The sequence below is a fragment of the Rhinopithecus bieti genome, unplaced genomic scaffold, assembly GCF_001698545.2.
Source record: "Rhinopithecus bieti isolate Rb0 unplaced genomic scaffold, ASM169854v2 scaffold_41913, whole genome shotgun sequence".
In the NCBI taxonomy this organism is placed as follows: domain Eukaryota; kingdom Metazoa; phylum Chordata; class Mammalia; order Primates; family Cercopithecidae; genus Rhinopithecus; species Rhinopithecus bieti.
Genome location: NW_016818964.1, coordinates 2141938 through 2160326, shown reverse-complemented (window position 1 = coordinate 2160326; position 18389 = coordinate 2141938). Strand labels below are relative to the sequence as shown.

The following is an 18389-nucleotide window of genomic DNA, read 5'->3' as shown; positions in this document are numbered from 1 at the left end:
TGATAGAAGAAGAAAACCCAGTAGCCTGCAGGACCTGTCCCTGCTGTCCCTGTCTGACTCCACAGGGTCGTGGTTTATCCCGGTATGGAACTACCTGGAGTTGTCCCACACCTGTTTCCTGTGCAGGTAATTCGCGCTTGTCGCCTTCCCCGCCTCCCAACTGGTTAATGCTGCTGTCAGTCAAGTCAGGCCTCTTCACATGCTTCACTCTGATTGGCCCCTTCACTTAGTTCCCCTAACGCCCTCTCCCCAAGGCTATTAGTGAGCTCACCAAACCTTACCACAATGGCATGCTTATGTTTTTCTAGTCCCTTCATAGGTAACTTAAGGGCAGAGACTATATTTTATTCCCTCCTGCCTCCCAAGTGCCCAGCATAGTGCCTGGCACGTAACTGGCATCCGTAAAAATATTCATTGAATTCATGAATTAAAATAGCATCATTACAACACTGTGGGAAGGTGAGCAGCTGGGCTAAGGGAATTTGAGGTTGCATTAAATATGCACATCTCAGTGTGCGGAGGTTAGCTCAAAGCAAGGTGGAGTTGTCAGAGGTAGCTACTAAGAAACTGCCTGTTACCTGATCACGGCCTCCACGGCGCAGACCAGCTCCTCAGCACCGCATTCCCGCGTGTTGATGGGCGGAGGGGAGGTCTGATAGAGGTGAGTCTCCGCAGCGGCCCCCACTTCATTACTGTGATGATTCGAGTGGCACCTCTTGCAGTACCGAACAGGCCTGTTTCCGTGACGACCACAGCACCCTGCTGAGAAGCAGGTAACAACTGCTCTTCTAACGTGGGAACTGCAGTTCTAGAAGCCAAGAAAGTGAAATCAATTAAAATTGACCACCGAGGTAAACTTGGCTAAGAATCAGTGGCCACTCGAAGTGACAACACATTCAAGGGCCACTGGTTTCCAAAGCGCAGGTTATTCTCCCACCAGCTAGATTTCAGTCATCGTTAAAAAATAAAGGGAGGAGTGTTTTCTATTCCTGTGAGTGGTAGAAATGCTCTAAATATCAGTGGCACTGTGTTGGGAAGCCCTGTGTAAAGTTACCTCGGCCATGGGGGGAGTGAGGAGGAGGACACTTTCTGGATTATTTCAAGTTAACATTCCAAGAGTTTTCAGGAGAAATATAAAGAAAAAAACAGAACCATGCATCAAGAGAGTGCAACATCAGAGCACATCAGGGAAGAAAAGAAATGATGTTAACTCCCAAAATAAACTCTTTCAAAATTATTTTATGCACCTCAAAGAGTAGCTTTCCACTGCAGCTCCTCTGTCCTTGTCTCATTCAAGGACAGGTAAATGCTGCATTCAAAGACAGGGACTGCGCTGTGCCAAGGTGATGGCCTCAAACCAGGCTTTCCCATGTCCACCGGCACTCTATGAAGACCACAGGGACGGACACAGCCAGAACCCTTCAGAGTCAGTGTTGACATCAATCGCAGGAAGGGCACCACAAATGAAGTAATGGGAATGAGAAAAGTGGTGGAGCGTAAGACATTTCCAAATTCAGGGGTGCTACGTCCAAGCTGCCCTGGCGGGAGGCAGAGGAGTGAAGCAGCACCCACATGAAGCTATTGGAGACGTGCAAAGCCTATGAGACATGCGACCACCACACAGTCGATGTCTCTTTCAATAGTGCTTGTGAAGATGTGAACACTCCCAAGGGGGCGTTAGACTCTAAGCCTTTATGAACTCGGAGCTTGTGAGAGGAGGGAGATAAAAGAATGAATTAATCTGTCTTCACCTAGAATTTAAAGGGAAAATATTGAGCTCAGGACAGTCTTTCTAGCCAGCATAGGATTCTCAAGGTAAGAAAAAGTTTCAAGGCAAACATCAAATCCAGGGACCTATCAGGAAAATGTGGTCGGTAGGAAAAAAAATGATGACAAGGGCTTGAATATAAAACCCTTTAAGAACTCAGAATTTAATGTGGTACACCATAGACTCTTTTAGACAGACAAAAAAAAAAAAAAAGCCGGTTGCGGGGGATGGCTTCTAAGGATCTTAAGGGCATACCTCAGCTATCTCCATCATGCCCTGTCCAAATCTCTAATCCACAGACTCTATGAACATAATCAAATGTTGCTGTTTTATGCTGCTAAATTTTGAGCAATTTCTTATGAAGTATCTGGATACACTGTATATGATAATATCTGGAATCCCGACTAAAAGTCAACCTGCTTTATTACCACATGCCATCTATTCTAAAGAATGTCAGCAATAAAATACATTTCCCCAAAAATAATCTTGAGTTGATCGAAGTGCTAAATAATTGCTAGGATTCCTACTAAGTTTTGATAATATATTTGAAAGGCCTCAATCCATGTGGATTCAGCTCGCTCATTTCCAAAGTAAACTAGAGAGGCTTCCCTTAGATGGAGATTCAGCTGGGCATGTTTTCAAATGTTCACTCCAACCACTTTGTTTCACTGTTTTGAATTTTAAACACATAGAAATAACTCCAAGTGGTCTCACAAAATCACAGAATTGAAATAATTAAGGTCTGTCTCTTCATCTTTCCAATCACGATGCTATCATTGCTTATTTCAAATATACCATTCAGGGAATATGCAGTACCAAAGAGGTAGAATACAAACTACCCAGGAGAAATTCAAACAATTCTGAACTGTTATGAACTTAATGGAAGTTCTCCAAATTAACGTCTAAGTAAAACACAATGTTTATTAAAGGATAAGCAATAAAAATGTGCTAATTTGAAGCTTGTTACTAAAAATAACTTTGTCATATAAAAAGGGAAGTGTTAAAAAATGATCTACCCTGGGTGTCAAATATATTAGGTATGTCCCCAGAGCCAAAATATGCTGATTTAGAAAATAGAACTGTTTGGAATCCTAGTCCCTCAAGCTTATAAAAGATTCTCAAAGTAAGAATGGCCTCAGGATAAAGATCAAAGGAAGAATATGGTCTATGACTCTAAGATCGTTTGTTAAGGCTTCAGAAAGTTATAAGCTGGTGCCGAATTGAGCCTCTCAGCTATAACAGGGCTTCTAATAATTTTAAGGGCACACTGAAATGCCCCAAATATAGGAAGGACTGCCTCAAAAATAATTAAAGATGTGGCTTTTGGGGGCACAGGACCCCAATGAGATTCACTGAAAATCCACAAAGTTTTTAAGAAAGTCATACTAGCAAAAGCACCACCAGCTAAAACTAAACAGACGCAGTTCTAAATGAAAAGAGGTCTATGGGACCCTAACTCCTACATGCAGGAAGCAGATTGAGAAAGTTACTCAGCTGCAACATGGACCATTACTTATTGAAAAGAAAAGATGCCTCAGAGAGTGAAGCCAAGAGCTCGGGAGGACAATAACAGATTAGGGAACTACTTCTAGGAAACAAAACCAGATTGTAATCAAGATAAGTATGCTATTCCTGGAGACAGAGGAACTGTTGATGTATTTGTGGCTGGAGCTGCTATAGACCAATGACTGCTATCTGCTTTCCCTTCCTCTTTCTGAACAGAAGCCTATTGCTATGATCCTGTCCCTATCTCAATATTGTGCCTTGGGTGCAGAGAGGGAAGATAACTTTCCTTCTTAGTTCACAGGACTCTGAATCAAGAGAATCAGTTACCAAGAAGTTTAATCAGTGACATATCACATGTAGATCACAAGATACTAGACTTTAAGTCTGAAGCCATAAATGAATAAGACTTGTGGCGGTCATATAAAATGGTGAGCATATTTTGCATACGGATAGAAGGTGAATAATTATGTCCAAATGACAGATTGTGGTAGGTTAAATGTGATCACAAAATTCTTGCCACTCCTTCAATAACCACAACAATCCTATTTCTCCACTCTTTGAATCTGGGCTGCCTTGGAACTTGCTTTGACCTGTTGAATGCTACAGAAATGATGCTGTGCGACTTCTGAGAGGCCTTGAGTGAGTAAGACTCTCTCACTCTCTGAGAAGACTGCCACCTGTGAACAAGTCCAGCCCAGCCCCTGGACGATGAGACGTCATGTGAAAAGAGAGAGGCCCAGACAACCCACCCATCTCACCATTCCAGCCATCCCAGCTGAGCCCCAGATATGCGAGTGAGACCATCTGGGGCCAGCCAATCCCAGCTTAGCCACCAACTGACTGCAAATACATGAGTGAGCCTAGAGTAATGTATCAAAAGAACTGCTTAGCTGAGCTGAGCATAGGACAAATTGCCAATCCACAGAACTGTGATTAAATAACTGGTTGCCATATGAGACACTGTGTTTTCAGATGATTTGCTATGCATCCATAGATAACAGAGACAGCCCTCCAATATACCTACTCACAACATCCCAAAAAGTTTAAATGACGTGTGCAAGGTCCACATAGGTAGGAGGAAACAGAACCAGCCTGAGTCCAAGAATCTCAACCAACTAGTCAAAAGTTCTTTTTTATGACATCATACTGCCTCCTCTCACGCTTTTCGATTGTTAAAACAAGAAGAGAAGATGGAGATGGTTTAGAGAAACTATTATTTAAAAAACTAAAGGAAATATTAAAGGAAGACTCTTTAGCTACATATATTGTTCAACTTACACATAAATAAATACTGTCCATATACAGTCAGTCTGGGTATGTTTTTCACACATACAAATTGGACTATTTGTACTCCACTTCAAAACAATCAAGATTTCTAGCATACAAGATATATCCTTAACTAAAGTTAAGTACCATAAATTGCAGTATAATTCAAACCTTTTTCTAATTAGACTCCTATCCCAGAATTATACATAGGCTTTTATTGCAAATTACTGAACAAAAACATTGTGCATAAGATGGGTGAGCAAAAGCAGAAATGGAAATAGAGACCATTTGGATGTGGCAATCTTGCATGCTAAATTATTTCCTTTCCCCCTCCACAAATACAATGGCATGCACATACTAGAAACCATGGTGCAGAAATAAGGCAGATGTCAATAAATGAATTTACATACAAACACAATAAATCATGCCCCAACAACACAAATGGTTTGCTCTTACCTTTTTCTGACATATAGCAGATATTTCAGCTGTAAGGGGAAGGCACACAAAATATCAACAAAGAAAGAGAGCCCCTCTAATTTTTATTTAATTAATTAATTTATTTTTTGAGACAGGGTCTTACTCTGTCACTCAGGCTGGAGTGCAATGGCCCCATAATAGCCCACCACAGCCTCTTGAACTCTTTGGCTCAAGTGATCCTCCTGACTCAGCCTTCTAAGCAGCTAGGACAACAGGGGTGGCCCTCCATGCCTAGCTGATTTTTTTTTTTTTAAAGACATGGGGTCTTACTATGTTTCTCAGGCTGTTCTTGAACTCCTGGCCACAAGCGACCCTCCTGCCTTGACCTCCTTCCCAAAAGGCTAGGATTACAGGTATGAGCCTCCATGCTAGGTCTAGAGCCCATTTTAAGTAAGGGCAGCCATGGAGGGGGAATTTTTTAAATCTTAGTAATACGACCTCTGGACTTGGCCCAAACAGCTTTTTGCTTGTCTCATAAATTATCATCTACTTTTATTAGCTTCTAGTTTCCTCAGAAAGCATGAAATAGATCTCTTTTCATCTAAGGGTGTGTGTTTAGTGAGGTTAAGAACACCTGCATGCTGCTACTCTTACAAGTAATTTAATCTTTTCAGACATGACTTGGAAATCAAATCTTGTTAAAGCCAAACAACTTTAATCTTATTTCCCCATATTACAGAGGACAAAACTGAGAACCACTGTGGTTAAATTCTTCAAGGTCACACAAGCTATCAATGCTAGGGGCAGACCTTGAGTTAAAGTCTCCAAATTCCCCATTTACTGTTCTTTCCATTACACTATGACACTGGGTTGATGTGATATATTTACAGCATCACCATGGGATTATTTGCAATATCAAAACGGTAGAAAAAAATTACTAACTTGGACTACTTAGATTTAAATTATCAATTTATATCATTCTTAACATGCGTGTATAAAACCAGCTGTAGGGTTAAGAGAAAGCGATTTTCAATCCCACGGGTAGACCAGTTGGAGCAAGACTGTCAAACTACTGTCTACATATGAGATTGACTTTAATGAATGGATAAGAATTCTTTTTAGTGGGCACATCAATTATTTCCATGAAAATTGGTGCTGGAGAGCATTTGAAAATAAATCTTCCAAGAATCGGTTAATATGTTCTCTGAAATAGCATGTACTCAAAAAATGAACTAACACTTTATTTATAGTATAGTCTATGTTAACAATTTATTTAAAAGATTAAAGGCAAATGTCTCCCAAACCCTGTCTGGTAATCTTAAACTAGTGGATGAAAAAGCAATAAAATTTACAACTCACTTTTAAAAACTGGTTTGTATAATTAATGGTTATTTGACAGTTTGATATCCCAGAGTTTATCTTGAAGCATCTGAGGTTAGAGTCACATGTCTAGATAAATAATGAAAAGTTATTGCCAATTTTCCTCTAAAGATGAATATCACTGCTCAGCGACATATTTAAAAAAGATTTTATAACTTGTATTTTATAACTTGACTATGGCTTTTACCTCAGAGCAGTGGATGATCACTAATTAAGAAGCCTAATTTAAAGGAAAAAAAGTTACATTTACCCATATAAGCCCAAATCTTTTTACAGGATTTTTTGGTGGTGGTGGTGTTTTTTTTTTTTTTTAAGACAAGGTCTTTCTCTGTCGCCCAGGCTGGAGTGCAGTGGCATGATCACGGCTCACTGCAGCCTCAACTTCCTGGGCTCAAATGATCCTCCCACATCAGCCTCTCAAGTAGCTGGGACTAAAGGCACATGTCACCATGCCTGGCTAAATTGTTTTTTCTATCCCGCCCTCCTAAATTTTTTGTACGTTTGTTTGTATTTTTAGTAGAGACAAAGTTTCACCATGTTTTCCAGGCTGGTCTCAAACTCCTAGGCTCAAGCCATCAGCCTGCCTCCACTTCCCAAAGTACTGGGATTACAGGCATGAGCCACTGCGCCTGACCTACAGATATTTTTATGTAAATTTTCAAAATGTGCCTTTGAAGAATATAGAGGCTGATATTATTGCTCCATTTTACAGAGGGGAGCACTAAATTAATTTCTCCCTTAAGGTTGAGAATCTAATATAAATAATCTAATATGAAAAGTAAGACTACGAAAAGTGTAATTATCAAGCAAAGGCCTTCAATTAAAAAAAAAGTTCTTAGAATTTAGTTTGCGTAAGGTTTTCCTTTCAAATGAGCCTTTCACATGAATCCTTTTTTTTTTTTTTCCCAAGAATCCAATGGAGTGAGGATATTTTGAGCTACTCACATGTGAATTCATTGTTTATTCAAGGAGTGCAGCTTGATTTTTCACAATGATGAGACTTTCATGGTTCCTTCTTTTTTTTTTTGAGACGGAGTCTCACTCTGTCGCCCAGGCTGGAGTGCACTGGTGCAATCTCGGCTCACTGCAACCTCTGGCTCCCAGGTTCAAGTGATTCTCCTGCCTCAGTCTCCTGAGTAGCTGGGATTACAGGCAGGTGCCACCATGCCTGGCCAATTTTTCATATTTTTAGTAGAGACGGGGTTTCACCGTGTTAGCCAGGATGGGAATCCATTTATTTTCTACATCTGAAGTCATATACAATTGAGTTCTTCCTGTGCCCCATCTCTACTCAAACTTAGTATGCCCGCAGCAATTTTCCACCTTTCATCTTTCCTCTGTGTTTGTCAGTACTTTTCCTTGTCATTTTAGCCTCCAGTGACATGGCTGGAAGAGCTGCTTCTCCCATATGTGGAGAAATGCTCTGTCTGGGACCTACCAGCTTACAAGGCATAGCTTTGAGAACTCCAACAAACTACAAGAAGCCTTAAAATCTTGTCTTTTCATTGAGATGGGCTAGATATACTTTATCCCCATTTTACTGATGAGGAAACTGAGTCTCAGAGAAATTCAATGATTTCTCCCCTACAACACAGTACTAGTAATAGTAGCAGGGAAAAGGCCAATTATTCATCTCTCTCCCAGGTGGTGTGCCTTATTCTTTTACTTCTCCTTAATCAGACCCAGCGCAGCATCTTATTACTGACAACACCTGTTACAGATACAGAAAATCCCTGAAGACATAATTTGGCAGGGCTTTAGTCTTATGGAATCCTAATTCCAATATCTCCCCTTAATTCTGGTAGGGATGATACTACTTCCCTCATTATTAAATGTGTGAGTACATTATAAGCAAGGCATTGATATTATGCTTCATATCAATGAATATTCATAGAATACAATATTTTGGCGACTGTCTTTGTACAATAAAATAGTACAAAAGGAGATAAAGCAACTATGTCATTAGTCATGATTACTCATTATTCATCCTTTCCTAAGTAAACCGTACCTTGCGGCAGAAGAACATCAATCAGCCACTCACTGTGGTCCCTATTGAAAAAAAACAAAATTCATTTTTGAGCTTCATTGAAATATTCTCCTTCCACATGAATGTTTATAAGCTGCACACTATTGCTGAAAGGCTTTTAATAGAAAGGAAGTATAATTAAGAGCACCATCATAATAAACTCTTAAAATGTCTAATGCATTCCAGCTAAATTATAAATTATAGGCACTTCATCATATTCAGTTATCTTTAAATGATACTTTCCAGATGCTAATTAAGCCAACCAAAATATGCATGATCTGTACAAAGCTGCGTGTGATTCTGTGAAACAAACAAGCAAAAAGAATCCATATAATTTATATGTCATGTTTGGAAACCACAGTTTTCTTTTACATCTGTTTTTCTCTGTGGCCTTTTTAACAGGGTTACTCCAAAATTGCAGCTGATTTATTAAGTGGAATTGCCTTCTTCTCATGTCACACGGAGAGAAATATTGCAACTTTTCAAAGCTGTAATGTTCCCAATGAAAGTTTGCTATATGTTAAATATCAGAATAATTAACCTTTAAAAATCAGAGAGGCTAGTGAGAAACTTTAGTAATGTAACTAATTTAAGTCCAAATGATTTTTATCTTCTCATTATTGCTCTATTTCTTTTTCTTTAAGAACTCTTATACCTACCCTGCAATCCTCTCGCTGCATTCTTCACAGAGATACAACGGGGGTGGTTTATCACCCAACGCTACTGACAGGGAAGGGTCTATACACATCTGAAACACATAAAAAGACAGAATGAACTCTCCTGTTTCTGGGTATCACATTCCCTAGATTCTTAGCACAAATGCTTCAATAATGACAGATTTTCCAAAAGCAAGGTGGAATAAATATTTTTAGTAAAACCCTTTTTACCAATAAATGTTTCTCCCTGCACTATCTGATGAGTCCACCCTGAGGATTTAAATGTGGCTGCCATGGTTTTTCATTTCTCCTGTTACTTGCAATTCAAGTAATAAATAGTGCCGAGAAATTCACTCTCATTCCACAAAGAACCAAAATAATCATCTTGTTCAATTGCTGCTCAAATTGGCAGTATATTACTCACTCTAATTCCTTCTATAAAGTGGTAAACAACAGTAGCCTCTCATTGGGAAAAGGAAAATATATTACTAAGATTTAAGAATCATAACTGATACCAAAATGCTACTGGTAGAGAATTTTGCTTCTTAAGGTATACCTCATTCAAAAAAGTTGGCATTAAATCTAACATTGAGTGGTTCACTTCTCTTACTCTGGAATCTTAGTTCTGTATCAATCATCTAACTTTTCTTTTTCAAGTGTGGTTTTTTATTTCCTACACGTGACCTATAATTTGTTTGCCCTTGCTGGGACTGGTTGATATGGCTGGGTTTCACTAGCCTAAGCACAGAGATGCAAAGTGTTAATTTCACAGTTGATCATCAGAATATTTCAGTATCTGGATCTTTTAAGTCAAATGAACAAAAAATCTAGATAACTGCATTTTGTACTTTGCATGAGTTTAAATTTCTATAACTTACCAAAGCCATTTTTGAATTCTGTTCCTACCCTCGAAAAAATAATCAACTCATGTGCTAGCTGATTCAGCAGTTAAGATGCCTAATACACAAATTTTTCTGGAACTACACTCTTTTCTTAGTTGTTCTCACAAATTTGAAGGGGGGAAATTATCCAAGCTTATAACCCAAACAGTCTGTAATTCAAAGTGAAAACTCAGACATTTCAATGATTGAGGAATCTAGTTAGAATTGCTCAATTTACCATCAACATTTGTATACTATATATTGATGACAAAGGCTCAGAGTGAGAATTTTCCTCATATAAGTTTCATGCTTCCTTAGATGTAATGAGTAACTACTTGGGGCGTGTTAAATCAGAGACTGGCAAACTTTTGTTGTAAATATTTTAGGCTTTGTGGGCCACAGTCTCTGTCACAACTACTCAATTCTGCTGTTGGAGCATGAAAGTAGCCATAGACAATATGTAAGAAAATTAACATAGCTGTGTTCTAACAAAATTTCATTTACAAAAACTGGCAGCAGGCCAGATTTAGGTCTGAGCCATCGTTTGCCAGAACCTGCCTTAGATAATTATCTGGGCTCCAAAGTATTTCATAACGTGGACTTCAAGTAGAACTAAGTAAAACCAAAAGCAGAGTATGATATAAACTTTAAGTTCCAACATATTTTCATATTTAATTCTATTACAACTCTTGACTTTTGCATAAAAAGTAATTTTTGCGACCTATTACAAAGATAATATTTTTCTATTTGGTAAATCATTCTTGCTTAGCATTACAGCTCACTATCACAGAGATATTAGGCTTTTGGTGAAGATTAATCAATTTTCCTCAAATCTTTCCCATGCCCCCCATGTGGAGCTCCTCTAAAGTATTATATAAGTTATTCTACCCTCTTTTTTAGTGAGTCATTGATACCTCTCCCAGGTAAAGATACTTTTTCGTTCCACTCAAAAGGAGAAGCTCCTGGGATGCTAAAACTGTAAATAATCATTAGAGATTAGCTAGTCCATCTCTGACTTCTTAAATAACTTACTTAACATGACCCATCAGATCTGTAGTTGGTCTAGTGAGCTTTGTTCTACTCTGAACAGGTTGGTTTACATCCACACTAATGTGTCCATATCTGTGTGTCACACTAATAAGTGGGGGGTTTTTTTGTTTATAAATATGACATATGCCCAATGTAGAGGCTTTGGAAAACCGAGAAAGGGAAACAAGAAAATTCAGTTAACACATTAACCCTCTATCTTGATGCAATCCATAGTAACATTCTGATAAGTATTACTGATTGTTTTTCACTATGAATATACGTAACTTTTAAACTTTTTTAAACTTTTAAACATCATACTATAAAATTTCCTAACTTTATGCTTAATGTTATTTTGTAAGCATTTGGATGTTGGATACCCTTGATTTGCATGTCATGTGGTGATGATGTAGATTGGGCATACTCACGTTGTAAAGGAAGAGCAATACTGAGCCAGACCTATTGTAGTGCAAAAATGGCCCCAGCACAGGAAGACTTAACAAGAATGCTATCTTTCTGCAAAGTGTAGAATGAAAATAGAAAAGGAGGGTCTTTAAGGAAACTGGAGTTCAGAAAGTAAGATTGGGGGGATACAAAAATGTCTTGGAACTAGAAAGAGGTGGTGTTGGCAAACATTGTAAATACACTAAATGCCACCGAATTATTCACTTTAAAATAGTTCATTGTATATTATGTGAATTTCACCTCTATTTTTATAAAATGACAGAAAGTGGATGGTTTGACCTATCCTGGCTGACTCACTTCAGGGAGAAAAGTGAGGCCAACCCAGTGGAATGGGCTGGGCTGTTTGCCTAGAAAAGAAGGAGAAAATCTAATTCATGATGCTTTCAGTGAGTAGGAGGCCAGAAAGCATTACTAATCAGGGTATCAGAGGACTCCTGAGAATGCAGTCTGACATAAAATCAAGGAAAAATAACTGCAGAAACCAGACAGAAAGGACTCCTTCTTGTTGATATCTGGGTGACCCAAAAGAAGGAGCTATAACTTAGGCAGGAGGAAGAAAAGAAGGATAAGAAGAAGGAAACATGAAAGTCTCATCATTGTGAAAAATCGAGCTGAACTCTATGAATAAACTATGAATCCACATGTGAGTAACTCAAAATATCCTCCAAAGAAGAGCACCTCTGAACCCCAGATGTCTATCGAAGGTCAACAGTGGGGTGCATACCATAGAATGGGAGGGGCCTACACTTCCATTGTGTGGGTTATCATTACCTGCTTTTTTTGGGGGGGGGGGGGACAGAGTCTCACTCTGTTGCCCAGGCTGGAGTACAGTGGCGTGATCATGGCTCACTGCAACCTCCACCTCCCCGGTTCAAGCAATTCCCCTCCCTCAGCCTCCCAAGTAGCTGGGATTACAGGTGCACACCACCACACCCGGCTACTTTTTATTGTACTTTTAGTAGAGACGGAATTTCACCATGTTGGCCAGACTGGGCTTGAACTCCTGACCTCAGGCAATCTGCCCACCTCGGCCTCTGAAAGTGCTGGGATTACAGGCTTGAGCCACCACGCCCAGCCAATTACCTGCTCTTAATATCAATCCATTCAATTTGCCTTCAACAAAAGCAGAGATTAAAAATAATAATACAAGGCCATCCTTTGTTAGTATAATGTATCTAGATGACAATGTTATTATTGGCACTCCTCTGCCAGTTTTGGTTCATGAAACACATTTTTGGTTTCTTTTATTTTTATTGGATCTCATTTCACCTTTCCTACTTTGTTTCTATAAAGTGATGGCGTTAGTTTTCTATTAGTATTTGGTTTTCTACAGGCTATCTATAAAACAAAAGAAGCAAACCCGCAAGACACCTGGTTCTCCAAAGTAACTGTGAACTCTGATAACTTCAGGTTACTCCTACCCCGAATAATATAAAAATTATACCTTGCAAATCCAGACACAGGTCCATCCAGCCAAATACTTTGTATCCAATAAATATATCATAAATAATTTTGTTAAAAGGCATGACTATTTTTCTTCACATTCAACTTTCAAGATTCAAGGTTATAATAGGACAGAACCAATTTGGTGTGGTAGAAGGACAATAAGGTTAGGAGTCCAGGTACCTGGTCCTGTCTCCAGTTCTGATGCTAACTGGCAACCTTAGGAAAATGACTTGACTCTGTAAACCACTGTTTCCCGACCTTTAATGTAACTTTCCATGTCTATGCTGTCCAGACGCCTTTCAGTCATTTCAGTTAAGTCATATTTGTAATATAAGCTAAAACTGAATGACTTTATCTTTTTGTCCTACTACTCCTGAATTTGCATGAGCACTCATGATTTGTAGCATACACATGAAAACAGAGAGAAAATACATTTCCCTGAGTTCATTAGCTGACATAGAAACCAGTTAAGGACATTTTACTAGGATCCTTCTGATAGATAATTAGCTCAGTGCTACATAGCACTTGGCTATGAACGCATAGCCAAAACTGCAGACAACGCCATTCACTGCTCTCTCTTGACCAGTCTGCCAAAGTACAATCAGATTGAAGATGGAGGTACTTGGAATTACTACACAGCACACGCCTCTGCTTTACAGAGAAGGATGCAATCTAGTCCACTTCATTCAGCAATTTGACCACGGACAATACAGTATGGCACCAGGTCTAATAAAACAGTACCTTCACAGCTGGTTTGTTAATTGCATTGTGGCATTCAATGTGCTGGCAGTGGATGGGATTCCAAGCTGTAAAGTAAAGCACAACTGATGAATACTTCTCAGTGAAATTATTCATGCCCTAGTAAAAACAGATAGTTTACTATTTTCTTTTTTCTAAATAGAACCATCATCAGAAAGCTTCCTAGCAGAATCACCTTTTTAATCTATAAAAAATTTAAAAGACAAGCAAAGATACACAATTCTGTCCATTTTCCTAGGATAAGAGATAGGCCAATATAAGATGGCATGTACAGCACCACAATGGTATGCCATTAATAAGTTTTCAAAGGTTTTTACAACCATGGTTTAATTTGATCCTCCAACAACTCTGTAGGGTAGGTACAGCAGATTATTAATCTCATTTCATATAAGAATAAATTAAAGTTAGCAAGGTTAAGTAGTTTGATATGGTCACAGAGTTAGTGAATGATAAGCTAGGACTAGAACCTATATCTCTTGGTGCTTGACACTCTGCTCTTTCCATGAGAGTATATTATGCTAAACATCCTAGATTGTTGGCACCAGGAAGCATTTTAAATTGATAACAACTGACATGAATAGTAAGGCATCCTCTACCATTCCATTTCCTATGCCATTCCCATCAAACATGGAGACTGGAAAGATGAGTTTCTTGCCCAAATGAAATGCATCTCTCTCTTACATGTGGTCCACCTACTAAACCTCTGCTAGTCTGCTAATACCCAATTAAACTTCTGCTAGTCTGCTAATACCCAGCTCCTAAGCTCAGTATACACACAGAATGAGGAAAAGAACCAAGTTACTTGTAATAAGTCAGATTGAGAATCACAGCCAGTAGTTATCATCTGGATGATTCTGTAGCCCAAAACACTTAGCTAACAATATTCCATCATTAAAAACACGTAAGGGGTTTGGGGTTTATATGCTTGAAAGTAGGACATTTTTCTAAAGTGCCATATTTTAAACTCATAGGACTATGTTGGCCTAATCTTAATACATGGCAATTTGCAGATGAGAAGATATTCTTACCTAGTTACGTATTCAATTATAATTCAAAAATATATATTATTAATGATCCAAGCTAATTTATGTTCCAAACATTTTAGAAAATTTTCTACCTAGGAGCGTCCTAGCTTCAAACTTTCTATATCATTGTTAGACCATGTATAAGATTATGTGTCTAGTTGGGGATCAGGGAAATATAGTTACCAGAACCAATGAATTTTAAAATATACAACAGGTCTATTTATTTGAAAAGAAGACAAGAAATACAGACCAGAGACCACCACTATAATAAGATAGTATTATTGTGTTCATATTTTTAGAGAGTGACAAAGAAGAAATTAATGAGTACATGAACAGATTGATGAAGAAATAATTTGGGTATAGGCACTTCATAACTATGAGATTAGTTTCCCATATATGGTAAAGTCAGGTTGAATATAAAGAGTTGCAGCAAGTTTTCTTGTACAATTAGAGAAACATAGAAGAAAAGGCTGCCTTTAACCAGTACATGAATTGCAAAAACATGGAACATGTGCTGCATTCTTCTGATCCCAAACTCATGACAGACATCACTAATCCATTACAGCATTCCTTCCTGCTGAGTCCAGAACTGGCTTTAGGATCCTTCTTATCACTGTGCTCCAACAAGTCACCACCAATCAAAACAAAATTGGCACACAAGATAAAATCTGCTAACCATCTCCAAATCAGTGTATTATGAGAATGTTTGCAGATTGCTTTACAGAAGTTCATGACACTTATGGGCAGAATTAATATTCAAAACATATAACAACTGCTATGGCACAGGCAAAACAAATTGAAGTGTGCACCAGCCACAGTACTTAGGGCTCTAAAGACTTCTATTCTGCCAGAAATAAATGCTTTTTTGTGGATAATGGAGATATTCAGGAGGAGATCTGCTTTAATTTTGCATTCTATTTTTACTGAGTGTTGTTATGTTAAGAACAGGTTGTAGGATAATCAATTTAAGTTCATAAAAGCCACATTGGATTTAAGCTTACTAGAACAATGATCTTAAGTTTTGCTATGTATCAAAAATCAGTTGTCAAGATTTTAAAAATATAATGTCTGGAACCCATGTTAGATATTCTGAATCAACATGTTTGAGGATAGAACACAGGTATTTCTAATTGGGAAAAGCACTACAATGGATTTTGATATAAAGACAATCAGCATACCTTATCTTGTGGGAAATATAGTCATAATAGATCACCATTCAAAAATAATAACAAAAAACATAGCATAAAAATACAGCAGACAAGAATTATCCTTTCAACTATGATAAAAAATTGGCATTAGATCTGCCTTCCCACCATAAACAACTAGAAAACTAAAAAATATATATTTGAAACACTATTTTCAGAAACTGGACTCCAAGTAGTGCAGGACAGTGATCCTTGAGAGAAGAGAATGCAGTGAGCCCCACAATCACCCTGGCTTTCTTCCTGATAGTAATTTCCAGATCTTGGCCCTAGAAGGGGAAAGATAAGCAGAGTAATAAGGTCTTTTTTCAGTTAAGGGGACAAAAACTGGAGTTTAGAGAGGCCAGGTGGCTGAAATTTGCTGAATAGAGTAGGAAGGAAGAGGGAACTATGCAAAGAAAGAGATCCAGAAATCTAAATAGGAGTCCTTTTGAGTCTTTGGCTTTACACTAAGTAAAATGTATGTAAGGTAAAACTCCATGAGGCTGGATAGAGAAAAACTGTGAGGGTTCTGTAAGCTAAACAATTCCTAGAGCTTGTACAGGGCTTGTACAAGATATTCAAGGTCCAACCAGTCAGAGTAGAGGGAAATCACTAAATACTTGGAGCAATCATAGAAACTTTAGGAGGGTCGCATCTTAGTAATAGGGCCAAACTAATATTAGAGAAAAAGTTATTCTGGGCTCACTCTAACAAAACCTAAGAATAACCCTTGAAATGGTCAGACTAATCCACAAGTAACTTGATTGCCAAAACAAACTTCAACATACTATAATGGAAGACAACAAAATTCAGATATTCAATAATGCAACAATCATGAAATCCAGCATCCAGTCAAAATTATTTGATATTTGAAAAGGAGGCAAAATGTCACTAATAACCAGGGGGAAAACAGATCAGCAGAAACAAACCCGGAAATTGCGGAGATGAAGTATTTGGCAAAGAAGAACTTTAAAATAGTTATCATAAACATAGGCAAAGGAAAGCATGAAGATAGGCATAATGAGGATAGATGCGGTGGCTCAGGCCTGTAATCCCAGCACTTTGGGAGGCCCAACGACGGGGCGGATCATGAGGTCAGTGCAGATCGAGACCCATCCTGGCGAACACGGTGAAACCCCGTCTCTAGGCTCAAAAAATACAAAAAAAAAAACTAAGGCCCGGGTGAAGGTGGCGGGCGCATGTAGTCCCAGCTACTGGGAGGCTGAGGCCCAGGAGCAGATGGCGTAAAACCCGGGAGGCCGAGCTTGCAGTGAGCTGAATCCGGCGCACTGCAGCTCGCCTGGGCGACAGAGCGAGACTCGTCTTCAAAAAAAACAAAAAAAAAAAAAAAGAGATGGGATGATATAATTTAAAAATTATAAGTGATTTAAAAATCAGAAAATACAACTTGAAAAACTCCCACCAAATGGGCTTAATAGAAGAATAGACAATGCAGAAGAAAAGATCAGTGAATTAGGAGACATAGCAAAACTACCCAAACTGAAATACTGGAAGAAAAATAGATTCAGTGAACTGTGGGAAAATTTCAGGCAGTTTTACCTTACATACATTTTACTTAGTATAAAGCCAAATTTTTATGATTGCTTCAAGTATTTGCTCCAAGTCCATGAGATTTAAAGCACAAAAGAAACAAAAGGGGGAAATATTTGAAGAGACAATGGCTAAAAATTTTCAAGTCTGATGAAAACAACCCACAAATTCAAGAAGCTCAATGAATCCTAGGCAAGACAAAAGCAAAGAAAATCACACCAAAGTTCATTATAAACAAATTGACGAAAACCAATAAGGAGAAAATCTTAAAAGCAGCCAGGAGGGAAAAAAAGACACGTTACTTACAGGAGAACAAAGATAAGAATGATCGCTGATTTCTCGTCAGAAACAATGCAAGCCAGAAGACAATGGAAAGACATCTTTAATAGGCTGAAAGAAAAAAACTGTCAACCTAGACTTCTATACCCAGTGAAAATATCCTTCAAAAATGAGAATGAAATAAAGACTATTTGAAGACAAACACAAAATAAGAGAATTCATTTCCAGCTCAGCTCCACTGCAAGAAATGTTAAAGGAAGTTTTTCGGGCTAAAGGAAAATGATACCAGATAGTAGCTCAAATTTACACAAAGGCATAAAGAGTGTTGGACATGGTAAGTATGCTAAATAACTACAGAAGGCTTTTTTACTCATATTAATATGTTGTTAAAAGATGGTTGACTATTTAAAACAAAAAAGAATAAAAATGAATAGAGGCTAGTAATATATATAGAAGTAAGATGTTCAGTAACAATAACAAAAGGATGGGGTAAAATTAAAATACAAAAGGTCTTATATTACATGTAAACTGGTATAATTTGAGGTAGATTGTGAAGTTAAAAGTGCATATTATAAACCCAAGAGCAATTTTTTAAAGGTGGTATATCTAACAATACAATACAGAAATAAAATATAACACTAAAAATAATTCCAAAAGGCAAGATATCAAAAGAAAAAAAAAAAGGAACAGATGGGACAAATATAAAACAATTGTAACATGAGAGGCTTCAGTCATACAAGTGTATCATGATAGG

At 38.1% G+C, this 18389-nt stretch overlaps 1 protein-coding gene across 1 annotated transcript in view; it reads right to left on the bottom strand.

The window, feature by feature from the left end:
• UNC79 (unc-79 subunit of NALCN channel complex) overlaps positions 1 to 18389 on the bottom strand; it is a 251871-nt gene that overhangs the window by 175672 nt on the left and 57810 nt on the right. Inside the window, exons 7-12 of the mRNA XM_017857864.1 lie at positions 13579 to 13643; positions 9023 to 9111; positions 8346 to 8386; positions 4997 to 5025; positions 579 to 808; positions 95 to 173 (exon numbers count right to left, since the gene is read on the bottom strand). Of these exons, the coding sequence (XP_017713353.1) occupies positions 95 to 173; positions 579 to 808; positions 4997 to 5025; positions 8346 to 8386; positions 9023 to 9111; positions 13579 to 13643 (533 nt within the window). The remainder of the gene's footprint in view (positions 1 to 94; positions 174 to 578; positions 809 to 4996; positions 5026 to 8345; positions 8387 to 9022; positions 9112 to 13578; positions 13644 to 18389) is intronic.